General features: G+C 36.8%; 1 protein-coding gene and 1 long non-coding RNA gene across 2 annotated transcripts in view; both read left to right on the forward strand.

The window, feature by feature from the left end:
• LOC107751466 (von Willebrand factor D and EGF domain-containing protein-like) overlaps window positions 1-21,883 on the forward strand; it is a 75,213-nt gene that overhangs the window by 46,182 nt on the left and 7,148 nt on the right. Inside the window, exons 17-22 of the mRNA XM_016567212.1 lie at window positions 3,296-3,546; window positions 5,456-5,675; window positions 9,654-9,791; window positions 12,015-12,212; window positions 15,806-15,973; window positions 17,370-18,200. Of these exons, the coding sequence (XP_016422698.1) occupies window positions 3,296-3,546; window positions 5,456-5,675; window positions 9,654-9,791; window positions 12,015-12,212; window positions 15,806-15,973; window positions 17,370-18,200 (1,806 nt within the window). The remainder of the gene's footprint in view (window positions 1-3,295; window positions 3,547-5,455; window positions 5,676-9,653; window positions 9,792-12,014; window positions 12,213-15,805; window positions 15,974-17,369; window positions 18,201-21,883) is intronic.
• Window positions 20,285-21,225, forward strand: LOC107751469 (uncharacterized). Its single transcript, XR_001641245.1, has 3 exons — window positions 20,285-20,361; window positions 20,921-21,016; window positions 21,136-21,225. It is a non-coding gene; the product is annotated as an uncharacterized LOC107751469 (long non-coding RNA).

The raw sequence follows: 21,883 nt of genomic DNA on the forward strand, positions 1-21,883 counted from the left end.
AATAATATTATTGATAATAATAACAATAATAATAATAATAATAATAATAATAATAATCTTCATCATAATCATCATAATGATAATAACAATCATCATCATTTAGCACAAACTCTCTTATATTATTTGTGTTTGTTTGTTTTCTTGTTTGTTTAAATTAATATTATTCATATTATTGTAATTATTAATTAATCATTATCATTAAATATTGTATATTTAAATCATATAAATATAATAATCAGTAATGATTGATTATTGGTCATTATATATTGGTAATTTTTATTAAAGAGGTCATATGATGTTGCTAAAAAGAACATTATGTTGTGTATTTGGTGTAATGAAATGTGCCATTTTAGGAAGGCATGGTTGACTCGTAATTTTTATAAACAATATCTCTTTGGATTTGATATCTCTTTGCAACTTTACAGATCTTCGTTATGCACCAAGAGCTTGTAACACTCCAAAAAGAAAGGAAAAATTGAAATCGCATCATATGACCCCTTTAATCATTATTCATAATCATCTCAATAAACAATTGTAATATTGTTTATTGTTTTAACTGTATTAATATAAAACTCAGCTAATGTGCATAAACAATGTTCATCTCATCTAATCACATATTAGAGCCAGTTGTTTATGGCATTTTAATTAAGATTTATTCACCTTTTCACACTAGAAGACCAGACACTATCTCTCTAAATCATTTTTAAGAGTAAATATAAAAATATTTTACTATATACTGTATATGGGGACTCAAAAGAAAATTCTTCTCAAGTATAGCAAAACAAACACACACGCACACACAAGTTGTTATTATTAGGGAGTTCTTTGGAAATCATGTTGCATTTGAGCACAAACTCCCTCCTCTTTAACCACAGTGCTGTGTTCAGAGAGAGAGAGAGAGAGAGCGAGCGATGACAGTAAACATCCGTCTGTTTGCCTGCGCTGCAAATGAGGGGCGGACCGATGCTATCTGACACTCCAAACACATTCAGCTTTAAGAAAGATTACAAGCATTCACCTCACACCCACTTATATTCTGCTGGTTATTTCCCTCGTGCTTTCTGCCACACTTTTTTCATCATTCTGTGGCAAAACTGAGAGTCCGTTCATTCATGCAGACAAATTAAATTTAGACGAGATGATCATCAGAGGAAAATCTAGAAATGGAAATGTTAAGTGATTCAAGTGAGCATTCATACTGCTAGAAGTAGCGTTACATAACTGAGAAAATCTGCGAAATAGACATCAGACCATTTTGAAACAATTAGCATGTGTTTTTTGTACTTGGTTTGCATTTGCGAGAATAGCAACGTTATGTTTTATCGTGTTATTTTGCATTGGGTTTGTTTACTTTGTGATGTCAGAACAGATTTATGGATCCATTTTGTTGTTAGTCAACATTTCCCAGCCAGAAACTCACAAGCTCGTATACGTCATGCTGCTCGTGAATGAGATTTTGAATATGAGTGACATATTGTTGCAGAAAATGCTTTCATATTTCAAGATCAGGGTCGGTTTATTTTCTAGGGTTTTGTTGTGGATAATTGCATGTCTCTTAAGATGGATATTTTTTGCACAGTGTTGCGGACTTTGTTTGTCAAGTTTCACACGAAACAAGAAGCGGGAAATAACCGTCGGATTCTAACGCATGATGCCGTAAATCAGATTTTATCCCACAAATGTCATCATGTTTTGCTTTCTGAAATCCTGAGGATTATGAGTTAAGAATTTATATATTTGTATATTTATGTATCTTTACGAGTTTATGTTTGAATTAATAAATATTTGCAATAATAAAACATATTTAAAAATCTAAATAACAACAATATTGTTATGAATATATTTATAGATTTTTTTTTATATTTTGGATATAATTATTGGCCAGAATTATGAATTTATGATTTTATATATGTATATATTTTTAAATGTTTAGGAAAAAAGTTAAATATAAAATTTATATTTTTCTATTTTTAAAATGTAAAATTGTAATTTATTTGTTGTAATAAATATTTATAATAGTAAAAATTATTAAAGAAAAAAAACAACTTTATCAATTAAAAAAAAAGTTGAACAATTCTATAAAAATCAGTTTTGTCTCTTACATTTTGCAGTTATTGAAAAGATTAGACATTTGTCATTTTGCTTTCTGAAAGCAAAATCATGGCCAAAAAATGTTTTTGTATAATTATTATTTTTTTTTTTTCAGTTTTATGTTTATGTTTACTGAAATTAGTAATAATAAAAATTATTTTTAACAATAAAAAAAAAAAAAAAAAAAAAAAAAAAAAAATAATAATAATAATTTAATTGGGTTTTTTACAGTTTGCAGTTAATAAACAGATAATGATAATAAATAATTTAGCCAAATAAAATTGTATTTCATTTCAGTCCAAGTACAATGGACTACAATTAATGAAAATGACATTGCTAAATATTATCAGACATATTCATCAATAAACAAACTATTTGACTGACAAATATTGCCTAGCAACTGAAAATCAGCTCTGGGGATTGTTAATTAATTCATGTTATTCTGTCTTGCAATTCCCCTCTCATTTCCGCAGCTAATCATCCACCGACCTTCCACGTGCCACGGGATGGCCTGCAGACCTTTGTAGGTGAGAACTTTGTGTACCAATTCACAGCCACGGACCCCGAGGGCTCGGCCCTGCTCTTCCAGCTGGAGACGGGGCCCCCTGGGGCCTCGTTTGAAATGTTTAAATTATTTAATATTTATAATTATGAAAAAATTTGATTGTGTTTACATTAATAATATAATTAGTTATATTTGTTCGATTTATAATAACAACTAAAAATAAAATGACATGGCCAATTTTGTTTATTTCAAAATATAAAAATATACAATACGTTTAAATAAATAAACATTTATAATAATAAAAGTGATTGACAGATAAAACTGTTTATAAAAATACAATAAAAATAAAAAGTTAAACTTTTCTGAAATAACATCTCCAAAGTATTTTTGCTTGATATTTTTATTTATAGCAACTTACTAACAATAGTTAAAAAAAGAAAAACATATTTTAGTGGCATAGGAGTGTTGCATTTCCAGCAACAAGCGATTTTTTTTTCAATGAGCATTATTGTGGCTTTTCATAGTGTTACATCACATTTTTGTCACATTTTATTGTGCGAGTAGAAGCAATAATGAAATATACTATCAATAAACAAACTATTTGACAGAACAATATTGCCTAGCAACTGAAAATCAGCTCTGGGGATTGTTAATTAATTAATGTTATTCTGTCTTGCATTTCCCCTCTCATTTCCGCAGCTAATCATCCACCGACCTTCCACATGCCACGGGATGGCCTGCAGACCTTTGTAGGTGAGAACTTTGTGTACCAATTCACAGCCACGGACCCCGAGGGCTCGGCCCTGCTCTTCCAGCTGGAGACGGGGCCCCCTGGGGCCTCAATTTCCCCGGCCGGGCTCCTCATCTGGAAAGTGGACGAGGAGGAAACGCGCAGTTTTCAATTTACTGTGTCTGATGAGTGTGATGCCCAGAGCAGATTTACCGTGGAGGTGAGAGACACGGAGAAACTGATGCCTGACGGATTTTTATGTTTAGGTCAAATGAGATGCAAACTTTAGTTTTGTAGAAATAATGATTCAAGCCTCTTCTGGGATGTAATTTTGTGTGTGTGTGTGTTACTTACTCACCCTCATGTCGTTTCAAACCTGTATGCTGTTATTTTTGTCTAACTAACTATGTGAGTTTAATTTAATTTAATTTAATTAATTTAATTTTTTTATTAAATAAATTATAGAAAAATATCAATTAATCAATGTAGTTACAAAACTAATTTATTGTGTTTACATTAATAATATAATTAGTTATATTTGTTCGATTTATAATAACAACTAAAAATAAAATGACATGGCCAATTTTGTTTATTTCAAAATATAAAAATATACAATATGTTTAAATAAATAAACATTTATAATAATAAAAGTGATTGACAGATAAAACTGTTTATAAAAATACAATAAAAATAAAAAGTTAAACTTTTCTGAAATAACATCTCCAAAGTATTTTTGCTTGATATTTTTATTTATAGCAACTTACTAACAATAGTTAAAAAAAGAAAAACATATTTTAGTGGCATAGGAGTGTTGCATTTCCAGCAACAAGCGATTTTTTTTTCAATGAGCATTATTGTGGCTTTTCATAGTGTTACATCACATTTTTGTCACATTTTATTGTGCGAGTAGAAGCAATAATGAAATATACTCTTCTAAACAGTTTTCGCCGTCTTATGTAGGATTGGGAAATCAGAGTCATTTTAGTGAATCAATTTGTTCATCGCTTTGGATACAAGGTCTTCTAAAAGGAATAAATGTAAATGCCGAGCTTGTATATTCACATTCCATGATCTCATTCAAAGATTGGTCATTTATTCATAGAAAGATCAAATTAATCATTGAAACAGGATTGGATTATAGTCCTGCAAGGCCTTTTTTCTACTAGATACAATGTGCGATTTGCCTAGATGACATTAGATGACTAAAAATGGTATGTTGTTGCATATGTACCATGGTAATCTTTCAGTACCATGGTACTACTGTATTTTTAATTGCTTTTTGGGAGTTATAAAGTTTAACATCTTTCAAAAAATGACATAAGGACAGCAGAACTCAGCTGCCCAGATTCTCCTGAGTCTTGCGGTGCAACGAAAGACAAACGTCCTCTCCATCTCCTCTGTGGGCCCTAGACAGCTAACAAGCATCTGCTTCCTGCCTCCTAGCGCTTATTAAAGACTGTCTGAGTTTGAGAGATACAGTCGTTTGAGGACAGGAGAGCGAGAGCGACTGTATGCAATTAGCAACACTGCTGAGAAAAAAAACCCGATGGCATTTTGGGTCAGTTAGGTCCTTTAAATATTAGAAAATAGGGTTGCAAAAATTGTGTAATAAAACATTCTAATATAATAGTATTGGTCATTAATACACTAAATTATGATGTTATAAATTATAAATGATGTAAAAAAAATAATGCGTGTTACGTGATTTTGAGACAGAGTTAACTTTGTTTTATTTTTATTTGCGTTACCATACAGTTCAGCCCATATTTCCATGTTACAGGTGATGGTGCGGCCGTGTGGCTGCTTGAACGGAGGTTGAGAGATACAGTCGTTTGAGGACAGGAGAGAGAGAGCGACTGTATGCAATTAGCAACACTGCTGAGAAAAAAAAACCGATGGCATTTTGGGTCAGTTAGGTCCTTTAAATATTAGAAAATAGGGTTGCAAAAATTGTGTAATAAAACATTCTAATATAATAGTATTGGTCATTAATACACTAAATTATGATGTTATAAATTATAAATGATGTAAAAAAAATAATGCGTGTTACGTGATTTTGAGACAGAGTTAACTTTGTTTTATTTTTATTTGCGTTACCATACAGTTCAGCCCATATTTCCATGTTACAGGTGATGGTGCGGCCGTGTGGCTGCTTGAACGGAGGGACGTGTGTGACTAACATCAAGTATCCAGCGGGCAGCGGCGAGTACCTGTGCGTGTGCCCGGCTGGAATTCATGGCGACCTGTGCCAGGAAGAGCAGAACGAATGCGACTCCAGCCCGTGTGGAGCAGGAGTGTGTGTAGATCTGATAGACGGGTTCCAATGCCAGTGTCCTGCTGGACTCACAGGTATTTAGTTCAACCTGCAATGCACAAATTAATTTCCATTTTCTGCCCATCACACTCGTATATATCAGCACGGCAGTGATTCGGCCGTAGGTAATCACAGCGTGCTGATATACAGCCATTTTGCATGGCTACGAGTGTGATATTGCATTGATACAGCAGTTCTACGGCAAAACAACAACGGAGTGTCTTTACAAACTCTCTTTTGTGTGGAACTACTTCCTTCCGCCACGGATTCAAATGACAAAGTTGTCAGTTTAACAGCTGAGCCCAAGCCTCCGTTACTAATTTGAAAACGTCACTTTAGAACTAGTAACGAAGGAACGTTGAGTTTCATTACAAGCTTATTGTGTTACTGTATTAAAAGTAGTGCTGTCATTCAATAAAAAAAATATATTAACTAATTAATCGCACATTTTTCTGAAATTAATCGCGGTTAATCGCGATTAATCCCACCTAACATTAAAGTTTTTAAAAATACTTTTACATTGCAATAATTTCACATCAAATCTTCAAATTAATGTAAAAACAACATAAATGTTATATATGTTTAATATTTGTATAATGGCATCTTTTTTATGACTGAAGGCCATACCAATGCTACTGATGTCTCTATGAATTTTTTCCCCCTAATATTTAACCATTGACTAGCCATTCAGCATTACAAGAACTATCGATTTTAACATTTTTATACTACTTAAAATAACTTCTAATTTAAGTGAAATTAAAACAATCTTCACAAAAACCCATTATAATAAATGTCATATTTAGCTACCTGTGCCCTTCAGCAAGTAGGAAATATACAGAAATTGAATAAAGTTATCAAACACAAAATTCCAAATTAATTATAGATGAATCCTAAAAGCTACAAAAGATATTGAGTTATTTGAACTTTTGATCTTTGATTAACAGACATCAAAGCAGCTGGTTATTAGGTTTTTTGGCTGCTATTTCTTTAAGAGCTGCCGCTTAACTTGACGCGGATCTAAAACGCGTCTCTTTACCTATTCTGACCCACTTCAGAAGTCTCTACTATTGAGTTGAATTGGGTGTGTTAGATGAGGAAAACATTGCTAGGATGCTAAATGTGATTCATATAACAAATAAATACAGTTTTGCAGCTTTAATTGCCTTTTTGGTAACTTAATGACTTAACTGACGTCATAACTACGACATTGCATGCTCGTAGTTTCTTTCGCAATTTGATATGAAATGATGCAGGCTACAGCGTGCGCTGGCTCATTTGTGCGTGCAATTGAAGAGCGAGCGCTACAAGCAGAGGACCGTTTCCGCGCTCGTTTGACTCGTGCCTGCCGCTGAGGCGAAGTGGAGTGCGCATCTGAAACATGGCCGGTTTGATGTGGTCGTAAAGACATTCTGCTTTTAAATGAACGTTAATGTGTGTTAATACATTGTTAATGTACAAAATTTATTATTTTACAAATTAATGATTTAATTTACTATTTAACTTCTCTTCACATTAAAAAAAATTAGTTTTAAGTAAAACTTTAAAACATTTTATTGTGTATAATTTGTATTACTAATTATTTTCATTGCATTTTATTATTTATTTAATATTTATATCTCATAATTAACAGGGTTGTGGAGTATATATGTTAACATATGTAATTAATTTAATTTGTACCTTCTCTTTACATAAAAAATATCTTCATAAACAAATAAAACCTTAAAAAAGCCTTATAATTGGAGTATATGTGTATATAAGTTAATGAATTATATTGACATTAATACAAATCCACATGGAACAATTAAGAGTTATGACTAAGGTTTTATTGTTTTTCTCACATTATTGCTCTGGTACTTCATCCTTGGATCGATATTTTGCATTTATTTGTTTGTGTGTGCAGTTTTTCTTATTGATTACGAAGCAGGTCCGCTGAATAAAGACAAACTCTTGGCTCAGTTTCATTCTTGATCCAATTACAAAGTCATATTTTGCCAAAACCCATTCCTAGTTATGACCGAGAAGATCAGCTCATTTAGTTTCTCCAAGCTTGAAAGCAGACGAGTGTATGTGGGTGAAAACAAAAAGGCTCAAAAGCAACAAACGCTCCTGCCTGGGAATTTCAGACAAAAGCTGAACAGTTGATGTTTTCATACAGTGCCTATTCTGAGATCGGTGGTTGAAATCTCTTCGCTGCCAATGTGCGAATTAATCTTTCCTGGCTGAATGCAATGCCTGTTGTTGCTTGAAGTTAAAATGCGAAGCTTTCCTGTCAAGACTGAAGCTTTTACCTTAGTGTTTTCTGTGTTTAATATCTAAGGATCAAACCGGTCAGAAGAGTTTGTCCATTTCCACTAATGGCGATGCTTGCGTGAGATAAACCGACACTGCTGATTGGATAAAAGTTTGTGTTTTTTCTGCGGCTCGTAATGCTTTGGGCCTTTGCAGATGGTTTGGACATTATTAAAGATCCCCTACAAACACATTTCTAAGAGAAGCCACAAACAACACAAATACAAATTAAAAAAAATGGACAAATGCCCAGCAGCTACTGAACCCACACAGAGGAAAGAGTATATGTATGCTATTTTGCTGCTGGGAGTAGTAAACAGGCCAAAACACAGTGATGAATCAGCTCAGAGATGTTTTATCTTTGCTGAAAGCAGTGTTTGGTGTGGCCACTTGATGTTTTAGCAGAGGAAAGAAGTGGAGGAAATTATTATCTTTCTCTATAAACAATGCTTCACCACAATTTTAGTGTTTTCCTGAGTATTTGAATTTCAAACGTGCTGCCGCCTCAAAGTTCTGCGTCTGAGAAGTGTTTAAACAAGTAAGGTTTAACTTTGAACAGTTATTCGATAAAAATGAAATAAAGTGTTTTTTCAGAAGTTTGAAGCATACTATTGGCTCTAAATGCTATTGTTTTTCACAGACAGTGACAATAATATGCTTAAACATACCTCCATGCATAATGAATCAAGATATTGGCCAACAAGTTACTAGTCACACTTTCTGAGGTAAACGATTGATGACAACTTGCTGCTATGATTCTGGTGGTAGCTAGGTAATTGCTATGCAGTCTCTATCATAATTGAATGACAATTAATTATAGCAATGAGTTAATACTGAATAACTTACATTTTAAACTCAGTGTTGTCAGTTACCTTGTGTGTTTTTGCTCCCGCCAATGAAAATGGTTCCAAAGACTGAGTTGAAACACGTCTCTGAGCATCACACAGTAGCGGCATTTTGTTCCTGAGCAAATCATTTTGTTTGAATGAATCGTTTGAGTGAGTGATTCAATTACTGTTATAAGACAGTATATTCTGAAAGAATCAGTGTTTTGAGTCACTGATTCAAACTTATAAGACAGTCACATGATTTGTTTCTGAAAGAATCAGTGTTTTGAACAATTGTTTGAGTGAATGATTCAATTACTTATAAAACCGTAACTTGATTATTCTCTGAAAGAATCAGTGTTTTGAATGAATCATTTGAGTGAATGATTCAATTACTGTTATAAGACTGTATCTTGATTAGTTTCTGAAAGAATCAGTGTTTTGAGCAAATCATTTGAGTGAATGATCCATTGATTACCGCATTAAAGGTGCGGTCATGATTACCATTTTCCCACATGAAATCCATTCATTTCTATAGAAATCCATGTTAACTCATAAGACAGTCACTTGATTCAAACTTATAAGACAGTCACGTGATTTGTTTCTGAAAGAATCAGGGTTTTGAACAAATCATTTGTGTGAATGATTCAATACTTATAAGACTTTAGCTTGATTTGTTTCTGAAAGAATCAGTGTTTTGAGCAATTGTTTAAGTGAATGATTCAGTTACTTATAAGACAGTAACTAGATTTGTTTCTGAAAGAATCAGTGTTTTGAGCGATTGTTTAAGTGAATGATTCATTGATTACTGCATTAAAGTTGCGGTCACATTTACTATTTTTGCATTTGAAATCCATTCATTTCTATAATAATGCTTATTTTTTTTAATGTCCACAGGTGTCACATGTCAGGACGACGTAAATGAGTGTGAGAGACGCCCATGTTTTCCTGGCGTCAGGTGTGTGAACGGCTTCGGCTCCTTCAGGTGTGGCCCCTGCCCTCGGGGCCTGGAGCGAGATGGGATCTCCTGCAAAGGTAAGAAAACAAAGTTTCCTCCCAAAGCACATCTACTTCTGAAAAAAAGGCTTTTGCTGAGAAGTTAAACAGTCCCAAACAAAATATGACCTCAGTTTTGTTGTACACACAAAAAAGGGGAAAACGGTTTTCTTTTCTTGTTTCACGTTCACCCGCAGATGCCAAAGCATCACAATCCTGCAGTTCTGCCCAGAGTTTACTTTAGGGAAATGCCGGGGTTTTCATTCCAAAGCATCAAAGTCTCAGCTTGAGAGTATCCTTGTATAATATGCTCACAGAATTGCCAAACAGGAGTCAAAATAGTGTATTTCAATAAAATAATGGCTACATTTATATTATTAAGTTAATATAACTTATTATTTAAAAAAATTTATATAATATTTATTATTTAAGATTTTAAAAAATTGTGTAATATGTTTTAAATAATTTAAATGAATTAAAAATACAATATTAAAAAAAAGCTTTTAAACATTAACCAGACAGATGAATACAGCAGTAATTAAGTTTTAATTTTAAATCTAATTATGTATTTATTAAGTTTTTCAAATTAACACAAATACACACAAAAATTTTAAACCTCAAAATATGGGGGGGGTGGAAATAATAAGGTGTGTGCACTCAAGTATATTTAAGGTGTATGTAAAGATATTTTTATTTTTATTCTTTATTTATTAACCATATTTTATCCACAGCATCAGCCAGGAAAAATGATACTGTCCTCTAGAATTGGGAAGGCTTTACATTTACATTATAGTAATTAAATGAAATTGTTTATTGATAATGCATTTTGTTGAATATGAATACAGAATAGTTGATTTCTGAGATCTTGTATGCATTTTAAACTATCAAGTTTGCATCAAATCAGACATCTATTGTCATCGAGCCTTTCATAAACCTAGAACCTTAAAGCTCAGTGATTAGTTATTTGTGTTTTACGACACAATGTGTTTTTCTCTGCACTGTTGCTCAAGGGGCTCCTCACAGCTGTTTTCCATCTTCCTCCATTTGCCTTGACAAAATGTTCTGCAAATGTCTTTTGACCGTAATCTGCAAGTGATAAACCCTCGTTCAGGGGAGCTCTGTGTTCACGGTTTCCTCCATCAGAGGGACAGAGATTTGATGACTCCTTCAGCCAGGCCTGGACCTCTATTACAAACACAATCTGTCTGATTGCAGCATACAGAAATACAACAGAGCAGCGAGAGCTGGATCTGCCATCCCGCTTTGATTATGACCAGCAGAACCGCGGGAGGGAGAGCAATACAATCCAGATGGCACAAGATAGTTATCCACCTTGTGCACGAGCAGACTCCATGCCAGACACTGCGCTTGTCCAGAGATAATTGGTAAAACGGCTCCTCGGTAGTTTCCGTGTTGAGAGAGAGAGACAGCGAGGAAGTGAAATTCTCACGTCTCTGGTGTGCGGTTTTACTGACAAGCTGAGGAGACGACAGCCTCAACTCTGAAACTGTTCCTTGAAGAACATTTCAGAGCTAGAGAAATGGTTAGGCAGTTGTTGTATCAGGCCGAGTACGGCACAAGATGTTCACAGAACGCAAGGTTGAAGTCTTCAAAATGGAAAAAGAGCCAGAAAGATCTTCAGTCTTAATCTTTTCATTCTCTAGGATTTTCTACCAAAGTGAAAGTTTAACCACAAGTTTGTGAAGACACATCCAATGCTGTTTTACTCAGAACATATTGTATTAGAAAACAAACTTCTTGTTAATAAGGGTATTTTATCTTCATACCAACATGGTGACATCAACAGCCTTCAAATGTGAAGTTTTTTTTTATTATTAAATATTACTAAAAGCTTTCTTTCCTGAACAGTAATATGAACAATAACCTCACTTTCAAAACCATTTTTGTCCTGTTATTGACTTTTGTGCTTTCTTCAATGAGACCGCTGAGCAACAACTTTGTTTTTACCCATGAGGCAACAGAAAAAATGTTTAAATTAGCACATTTTCATAAATAAATAGCAACATGCAAAAAAATTTTTTTACATTTTTTATCATGTGCATCTCTCAATTACAGTCAGTTTTTTATAATGGGTCCTTCCTAAACATCTGGTCATGTGACCAAAATTGTCGACAGTTTGCGAGATTAAGGGTGCGACACATTGTACCCCACTCTCTCTTGTCCTTTGTTCTGCACTTGAGGCATCAGTAGCAAAAGCTGTCGAGTTGATTTTGAATCATTTCTTTCTCTCTTTTTCATCAGCACCAGCAAAATTGGTCACATCTCGTCCCATCACCTCTCACGCTGTCACCTCATCCGCGCCACCCGCAGTGTGGCCCATCAGCAAAATGCCCGTCCCCCTTTCTAGAACGACCCCCACCCACCTCCCGCCGGAGTCCAACGAAGCTCCAAGCAAGACCTCTGTCAACAAAGCCGCCACCAGCACGAGTCAGAGAACTGGCAAGTTGTTGTTTCCATTGTTCTGTCTCTACATGTCCACAGATGGCCAGGAAACAAAACCATGAGGGTTACATTTGGAGCCAAATCGCCCACTGCTGGTGTCATGACATTGCAGAAAACGATTCTTTGTCTTTCCCTGACGCAGCGTGATGTCCCTTCAATCCCCCTAGAGTCATTTCCTGCGCTAGGTTTTTTGTGTGTGTGATGTTCCCAGGAAATGACTTTCCTCCAGCTGCTAAGCACAAAGCAAGACAAGGCCTGCTGGCGTGCCTTTGCGCTCGCACCTCTTACCCTCTCGTCTGGGTATAATGCCTGAAATTAGCGATTCTAATTAGCCATGCCAGGCATTCAGACTCTCTATGAAACTCAACAGAGCAAGGTTAGGTAAAGGACATCTCTCACTCTCTATTTGGAAGAGTAATAGTCAAGAGACACATAGTCAAATCTGTTTTGTATTGCATGTATAATCCCAAAGGAAAGTGAAATGACAAATCTCTGTAATATCTCTATACTATTTTCTGTTAAATCTCCGATTTCTCATTCTTTCACATTTTAGAGGAGACACTCTAAAAATGAATGCTGGCATCTTTTTCTCAGGAGAAAACTAAAAACGAAGCAGCAGGAAATGAAAACTAAATCTGAATTTGATCCCATCAAATCTGTTGTCTAGGAGAAATAACTGAGATGTTAAAGAGATCTCCTAAAATAATCTTTTCAGTAGTTTTCTTTAGAGTTTTGGAAAAGATCTGATGTCCCAAACTGTGCTCATATTTGCCAAGACACCAGAGTCTCCAATCAATATGTTCTCAATATGAACTCAGCAAATTTTTGAGCTCTAGAGGTGAAATTACTGGGATCTTTCCCCCTGATCACCTTACTGGTGTCTAGGAGAAACGACTGAGAAAAATAAAACTGTCTTCTCATGAGTTTGTAAAGATATCTCAACAATGTCTCAAATTGCCCTCACATTTGCCAAGATATAAGTTTGCAATCAAAAGTCAAAGAATCCAGTATGAGCTCCAACATTGCTCGCCAAATTCTGCATCTTTATTTTTAGAGACGCATGCAAGATTACTGAGATCTTACAAAAGTCTCCATTTTATCCCTATTGAAGGAGAAACATCTGAGTTTTAAAGGGATCTCCTGAGGAGAAAAAAAGGTCAAAGTAATCTTAAACATGCAGGTAGTCTGCAATCGAAATCTCTAGATCTAAATATAAACTCTAAAATGGCTCATCACATTCTTTAAAAATGAAACAATTTGAGCTTTGCAAAACTTACTTATGTTAAACCAGGTGTGTTTCATCTTAATAAGACATCTCACCTAAAAATTATTAGGAAAAATATTATTTTTGATTAGAATGTTGTCACAACAGGCCTGTCAAAGACAAAGACACAAAGATTAGAGCACACAAGTCATGAGACCTATGTTTATGGCACTTTGTTGCAAATAGCTCAGGGGCCTAACAATATTTGCTGGGACTGACACAACAGGCCCCTGGAGGACATCAGGATGGGGAATGTAAATGGGCTTTATGGCCCCATTCCCTCACCTCATCTTCCCTCTCTTCTCCCTTTCACTCCCTCAGGTTATGTCCTCTGGGAATAAAATGGAAAGAAAGAAAGATGAGACATCAACCAGAGAGACTTGGGGGGGTTCCCAGGGAATATTTGTACTCTAACCAGCTTTGCAAAGACATCTTTGAAGCCTTTTTTTATTTTATTACCACAACATCATCTTTCAATATTTGCCTCAACATTTTGTTTCATTTTCTTTGAAAATTATTTTGGAGAAATAAAAAGAGACAAATGCACACTGACTTTAGGGCTATAATTTGAACTTGGATAGCATAATTTCAAGATCATTTGGTCTATAAAGAATTTCATTAACCATTTTTGAGTTCATAATTAGATTTTTTACTTTATTATTGCAAATATAATCACAGTTTGACAATATTGAAATCTTAGACTCTAGAGCATACATATTTGAGATTATTGAGATTATCTCGAGGAGAAAAATATGAGAAACAGTATGTAGGAAGTATCTTAATTTGATCCCCACTGAATTCTAATTTTAATCGTAGAGAAATCACTCAGATGTTCATGAGATCTCATTTGGGATTGTTCTTTCCTATGGAAAGGTGTTGATTGTCTCATAATTGAATGATTCAGCACAATGGTTCTCTCACTCTATGCAAAGAACATTTTAATTTTACAAACTAAGAGGGTCACTGTAGATGGGGGACCCCTTGTAATTGTTTTGAATTGCTGTCTGTTTTAAAGGTTATTACCAATGTAGAAACATCCATTAATAGGATCCCAAAAGAGACTCCTACATTTGAGTTACTGTGTGCTACAACCCCAAAGGTTAAATTAATTCCTGTCGTTCTCAGGTACCCTGGTCGTTCTTTTGTAAATACTAATTGAAAATGAAATTAGACAGTGTCCCCGATGGCCATTTGTCCCCAGGCTGCACGAGAAGCAATTCAAACAATACGTCTCCTTTTATTTTGTCAAACCCTCATTTACACTTACCTTTCTTGTCTCTGTCATAATTAATGCAGGAAAGGAAACAAAAGGATTGAGATGGAGGACTAGGGGGATTTGTAAAGTCCACAGAGATTTGCTATGCCATGAGTCATCTTTTCCGAAAGGTAGATAAGGCCAGAGTTTGAGGAACAGGGACAAATAGTCCACTCTGGAAAGACGATATCATCCTTGGGAGCACCTCATCTCTTGCTAATATAGTCTTGCCGGCTTGCAAATTGCCTGCCATCACACTTATGGAGGAAGATGAGATGGCAAGCAGAGGGGATGCAAGCTGTCACCCACCTCGGCCGATAAATCCCGTCGTTGTCTAAGGGATTTGCGCTGACCTTGCGGAAATGGGACAAAAAGCCCGGGCAATAACCCTTGATATGTGTAATCACAGGGCCGATAAATCTATTTTTAATGGAAGACAGCTGCTAACTCTTTCATCTTTCTCTGCTCCGCTGGCAGAGGGCAGGCTTCTTGTTTTATTTGACACGGCACGTGACGCTCGACAGAACAGGTGCGTGCGTCTGGGTGATTGTGAGGAAGATGAGGGCGTACTTATTCAATAAAATATGATGATGTGACCCCATATCCTGCTGCAAAAATTATTTTCTGCGTGCTCCAAAAGTGCTCAGATGGATCCTGTAGCCTATATATGGTGGAGTAAAAAGGACACCGGTTTGTTCAGTGGTGTATAAAACAATGGGGTAATTTTTAGTCACAGGAAATGAGGTAAAAATTTCAGGGTGTTGCTTCACACCTTCTGACATCAGCACATCTTCCCTAGTGTACGAGCGAGACCTCATTTTCCCTGCATAGCTAATCCTTCACCAGTCTGTTGCGGTTGGGTAACTGTTGTAGGCTGCGGAGGCCATGTAGGAGTGTGAAATTGTTGGTAGGAGTTGAAGGTGAAATCACGGGAGGACACAAAACCCAGAGGGCTTCTGACCCTAAATTCACATCAATCTTCTATTAAGATGCTAATGAGTAAATGCTAACAGAACATTACGTGTATATATTAATGGCAAATTTAAAGGGCAATATTTCTTTACGATGCAGGTTTTCCCAAAGGACTAAACGTGACATCCAAGTGTGCAAGTAGGCCGTGTTTTCCAGGTGTTCAGTGCATTGACCTCCGGCCGCCCTACACTGGCTACGTCTGTGGACGATGTCCTCCAGGATACCAGGGCAATGGGCGCACCTGCATAAAACAATCAAAGCAAAGCAGTAAGTACTTTTTGAACTTAACAACATTGCAATCAGTCTTTCAAAGCTATATATAAATATATAAATGCACGCACAAGCACACGCTCCTTTTTATCAACACAAAACTAAACAATACAACTTTTTCAGAGTTGTTGCATCATAATGAAGACTTAACTTACATTTTTAGCTTTGTTTAAAAATGAGTCTGTCGATGTATTCATCTTCAATCCTTTCTTAATCCTCTTTGTTTCATCTCCTGAAAGTGCAGAGCTCCAGTAATTAGAGAAAAACATAATGAACAGGAAACAAGCCTGTCGTAATCCTCAGAACGCGACAGGTGCTTTGATACGGTTGATAAGTGAGACCTGGAAACATCTAATGCTCAGTCATGCACAGGGTGCGGCTCGGTGGTTGCTGACCCACAATGTGCTTTTGGCTGACGAGTATAGGGAATGGAAAAAGACAGTAAGGAATTAGGGAAAGAGTGTGTAAACTAATTTAGATAGGGGATGAGGAGGGGTGAAGACAGTGAGGAAGAGTGAACAGAAAACTGGGCTTTTAACAGAGTAGCAGGGTTTTTTCTTGTTTCTGTTTTTTTAGTCTTTGATTCTCCTTTTATATTAAAAAAAAAGCAAAACTACCAGACTGCATCTTATCCCTTCTTATCCCCAGAGTACAGTATGTTACATTTCACTCAATGGAAATGTTGTTAGACTTCTTAATCTGTTCCTTTGCATGAAAAATCCCTTGAATATATTTTCCTTGGTTGCAGTATCGCAGCACGACGGTAAATGCCTTCAGAGCGGGGTAATGACTTTTAATGCATTTTTCCCTGTGAATGGGCCACTGCTGGAATCATTCCTAATAGTGCCGTTATCAGGAGTGAATCCATGAGAAGCCACAGTGGGAACTAGAAAAGAAACAGCTTCATTTTGCAAGCTAATTCCCTTATTGTCGCCACATGCATCCCAGATTGTTACACACTCAGAAACAACTGTGTGTCTCTGTTGTTGGGATTGCATTTTGTTGTATTGTGTCTTTGTTCCTCGCATGTGGATGGGGCACAAAATAAATATTGTCGAGCAGCCACAGCGACTATCTGTTGTTTATGAGTAAATATACCAGCACCACCATGAGGTTTTAAGCTAGTACTGAGCACCATTGCATCATAACTGCATTTCTGGTTATCTTATTGTGTAAAATCTTCAATAGTCTGTTTAAGATATCCAGAGGATGTTGATGAATCATAAGTGCAAAATACACTATCAATCTCTTATTTTCATTTTGTTTCCTTAATGTAATGAGCTTTGTTGTGGCTGACAAGTAAACTTTTTAAAGCTGGATTAAAAGTATTTACTGTTCATAAGCTTGACAAGTTTCTTTTCATCTAGCATAATAAGCTTGTCCTCTCATCTAGCACCCCGCTACTCACCACAACTGACCCAAGCCAAGAACAACCTACCGCATGTCTCCCACGGCTTTCCCCATCTGCACCTCCCAGTCCTTCCATTCAGGCAACCTCAGAGACGCCTATCCTCACCAGCGAGGGTCCCACACCATCAGGCCACCACTCGGTTCCCCCTCCCACCAACCTTTCCACCTGTCACAGGGAAAGGGGAGTTGGTGCTGACTGCAAGACACACACCTGCCTTAACCAGCAGCAGGGATCGACTCCACTCTCGCTCTCACAATCAACTTAACGTTCTTCCGAGTCAAGAGGAGCGAGATGCTTCATTTAAAGTCTCGGCAGGTGGATTTGCAGGCGTCACGCCTGGAAAAGTCACATTACCTCACACTTCAAGGCATGTTGAGACACTGAGGAAGTCTCCACAGCAATCCAGTCTGGTCACAATTATCCGACCTCGACCTTGGACACCTCCAGACTCCCAGAAACCCCTAACAGCAGCCCTAACCTCCCTTTCCTTCTCCTTTCCGGAGTCGGAGTTCTCTGCAGATGGAGGCTTTGGAGCCAGAATCCAAGACCCCTATGAGACGCAACCACTGCCTCAGGAGAGTTCCACCTACCTTGGTGAGCAAAGCCAAACCAAAATCCTGGACAACCAACCAACTCTTCAGAATGGTAGACACCAAAGCAAGAGCAAAAATGTGGTTCTCTTAGAAGAGAGAAGTTTATCCTGTGCATATGTCCCTTGCTTCCCAGGAGTCCACTGTGAGCTTGCAGGGGACGGGCAACCTAGATGTGGACGGTGTCCTTTGGGGTACACTGGAGATGGGCGAATGTGCAGAGGTAATTTTAGATGTACAAGATGACTTTTGCTCTGCAAGTCCAACATTAGAGACTTATTTATCCATGACATAAACGTCCGAGCAAAAATTGCCAACTTGCACTGCAAGATGTGCAAATATTATACCTTTAAGGTTATGACATCTTGTCACTGGGGCAGTACCCTACATCTTTGTATCTTATCCACCCCTAAAATGTGCATATTATTAACTTAAGCCCAAAACACACTGCACAGTTTTAGCAATCATATAAGATCACTGCATGTCACACTGTGTGACATGGATCTAGTAAACTTGGCTACGATGTGTGTGTAGAATGTATGATGATGACACCTATTGACTCGTACGATACGACGCACATTACTATAAAGGAATAAAATGTCATCAGCATGTGCTAGTGGTAAACAAAAAGAGCATGATAAATCATAGTTGTATTTTTATGTGTGCTGAAAAGAAGTGGAAGCGGCGAAAGAGGAAGGGATAAGAGCTTGAGGTAAGCTGTTTTATGTTTTAGTGCCATGTTGCATTGATTTCATGTCGCATTTTTATTGGTTGGTCAGTAAACATGGATCGTACCAGCAAACACACTGTGCAATGATCATGCTGTATCGTAGGCTATCTTTGGGTGCAAGATCGTGACCATGGCCATCTTTGAACCTCTCTCACTGTACAACACAGGACCACCGATTAGGAGCCACGATCACAGAAATCGCCACGATTGATTCACGATGCCAATCTTTCGTCTGGGACAGCCGAAAATCGTGCAGTGTGTTTAGGGCTTTAGAGCAGTAATATGTACCCTTAAGGTGCTACTATGAACGTTTTAGAAGGTAAATAAGGTACAAAATTGTCCCTTTTAAGAAAACTGCCTGTGACAAATGTTGCACTTTTTTTCTAAGAGTGTCGACAGTATACCATAATTTAGATGCCACTAACCTGGCAAACTTTGCTTATTATATTAAACCGGTACATTCCTGATTATAGATTCCCAGGCGAAATGGTGAACCCTGACTCTCAGAAATGTGGCAAAGCCATCTAGTCTGATTTGAACTACCAATATTTGTATAGTAATTGCCGATTTAATGTGCAAAATGTCAGTGAACAAATTGGGGGCATACCTTCTGAGGTCTAGACTATGGAAAATTGTGCAGTATGTGGAGTTTAAGACTGACATCTGACAGTAACTGGTGTAAACAATAAGCTCATTCCCCGAGCATGCTCTAGGCATAAGGAATAAATATATTCCTTGAGCTACATCCCATGGGTTAGTGAACCTGAGAAAATTAGGAGCAGTGGGTGGAAGAATCACTACAAACATGTTTGCTGTTGTAATCCCATGATATTGCATTACAATGTTGAAATTCACTCAGGACAATAATTACTTATTCATTCATGGATTATATTCAGGCACTGTTTTGAAGGTATGAATATAGCATGAACATGCACAAAATAGTCACAGGTGTTTTGCGTTGAACTCTACAAAGCATATAGCAGTGGATACAGCTTTTCAAATAAACAGGAAGTTTATGTGGCGAATGATACCCAACTATTCAAATCAGTCCTGTATTTTTCAGAATGCTTGAAGGAAGAACTTAGGGTGAATCTTAAATAGCAAGCATGGTAATGATCTAAAAATATAACACCAGCATCACCTGCACTTTTACAACAACTTGCTTTAATTAAAAGGGAAAGGTACACATTTAAAATAGGTATAGTACATACGGAATTTTTATATGTTTTCGCTTCCTGTGCTTCAGGGCCACAGATGGAGGCAAATATGTGTTTGTCTTTTGACGGAGTGAATCGGACCATGTGTTATTTGTGTTTGCATGACATTTGTGCCTTCAGCCGTGTGCAGACATGCCTGCGGTAGAAACATGGAGTGTGCGGCCCCCAACACGTGTCGCTGCAAGAAGGGATACAGGGGTCCCAATTGTGAAACAGGTCACAAACAAAAACACACCAATTTTTATAATGTTGTAAATATGGTCATAGGTACAATCACATACACAAGGACTAATTTTTGAAATAACGTAATTGTTCAATAACGTAATTTTGGATTCTCACAGCAATCTGCAGTCCAGCCTGCCTGAACGGAGGGAAATGTGTGGCGCCAGATGTATGTGATTGCATGTCAGGTTACCATGGAGAGGCTTGTGAAAGCGGTAAGAGCACTGAAATTTCATTGCCATTCAGCACTAGTGTAAATAATGTGTAAAAAGTGCAAAGCTTGATAAGTGCTGTTTTTCTGGTCTTTTTTAAAATGGTCAGTAGCCTTTTGTCTGTAACAGCCTTTCGTTTATGAACCGTGATTTGCTTTATTTTAATGGTCAATAGCCTTTTGTTTACATCACAGCCTTTTGTTTATGAACCATGATTTGCTGCTTTTATTACAAGTTGGAGTGGTATTTATAAATTTAATAGGAGACAACATTGTTTTGAGAGCATTTCATTTGACAAATGTTTGCATACACATTTTATGTTCAGGAAAATGATTGTCCATTTTATATCTGTGTAGGTTAATTTTGTGTCAAATAGCATACAGATGGCCTCAAGTATTATGTTTTTTGGTACCATTTTGCAAATCTGCACCATTTGTGCTTTCCATAAAGAGGCAAGAGCCAAATAATCTGCACAGACTTGATGAGGTATGCATTAGCGGTTTGCTTTTTGTGATATATGACTTTATTTTATGTGCATTTGGTCGTATGAATATTCCCGCAGCTCTCTGCAGTTTGCCTTGCCTGCACGGAGGCACCTGCGTGGGTCGAGACACCTGCTCATGTCCCTATGGCTTCGTAGGGTCCAGATGTGAAACCAGTGAGTCCTGATAAATCATGTTTGCTTGGATTTCATGTGGATGTGGATGTTAAATGTAATCTCTTGCACCCCTAGTGGTCACATATGGTGTTGCATGTGTTTTGGTTTCATTTACACAGTGGTGTGCAACCGTCACTGTCAAAACGGCGGCAAGTGTGCATCACCGGATGAGTGCAAATGTCTGGTGGAGTGGACGGGACCATCGTGTGAGACAGGTGAGAGAGTGTGTGTGGTTGGCTCCCTGTGGGACCAATCTCTTCTCACTAAATCCATCATATGTGTGTGTGCTGCTTCCTGGTGGCATTTAGCTGATGTAGAACCTCTATCTCTTCATTTTTCATTCTGTCCTAGTGGCTCAGAGAATACACCAGCTATTATTTCAGCCTGATGATAACTTCCTCTCGTCAACCTGTGAGGATCAATTACTATCAATTGAGCAGAGAGCCTCAGAGTAACAAATGTCATTTTTATTCACATAAATAATACTTTAAACCAATATAAGTCAACCCTGACTCTCCTAACAAAGCAATAAGGTGATGCAATAAGATGTTGCCATAGGTATTTTTAGGAATAGAGAGAGAATTAACTCTTTTTTTTTTCCCATTTAGTCAGTTTTCATATTAATTTTAAAGTTTTACTAATTTTGTAATGAGCTTTTGTCATTTTTATATATATTTTTTTAATTCTATGTAGGTTTATTTTTATTTAATTTTTACTTTTAGTAAATATATATATATATATATACACACACACACTTCTGTCATGACAACTCTCGGAGGGATTGGCACGGTAATGTACATGACAATGTTAATGTATTTGGTCTTGGCGGAATAGATCTGCTACGCTGCTGCGGCAGAGCAAGTACCG

This window comes from Sinocyclocheilus rhinocerous, unplaced genomic scaffold, assembly GCF_001515625.1.
Source record: "Sinocyclocheilus rhinocerous isolate Xijiao unplaced genomic scaffold, SAMN03320098_v1.1 scaffold2046, whole genome shotgun sequence".
NCBI lineage: Eukaryota > Metazoa > Chordata > Actinopteri > Cypriniformes > Cyprinidae > Sinocyclocheilus > Sinocyclocheilus rhinocerous.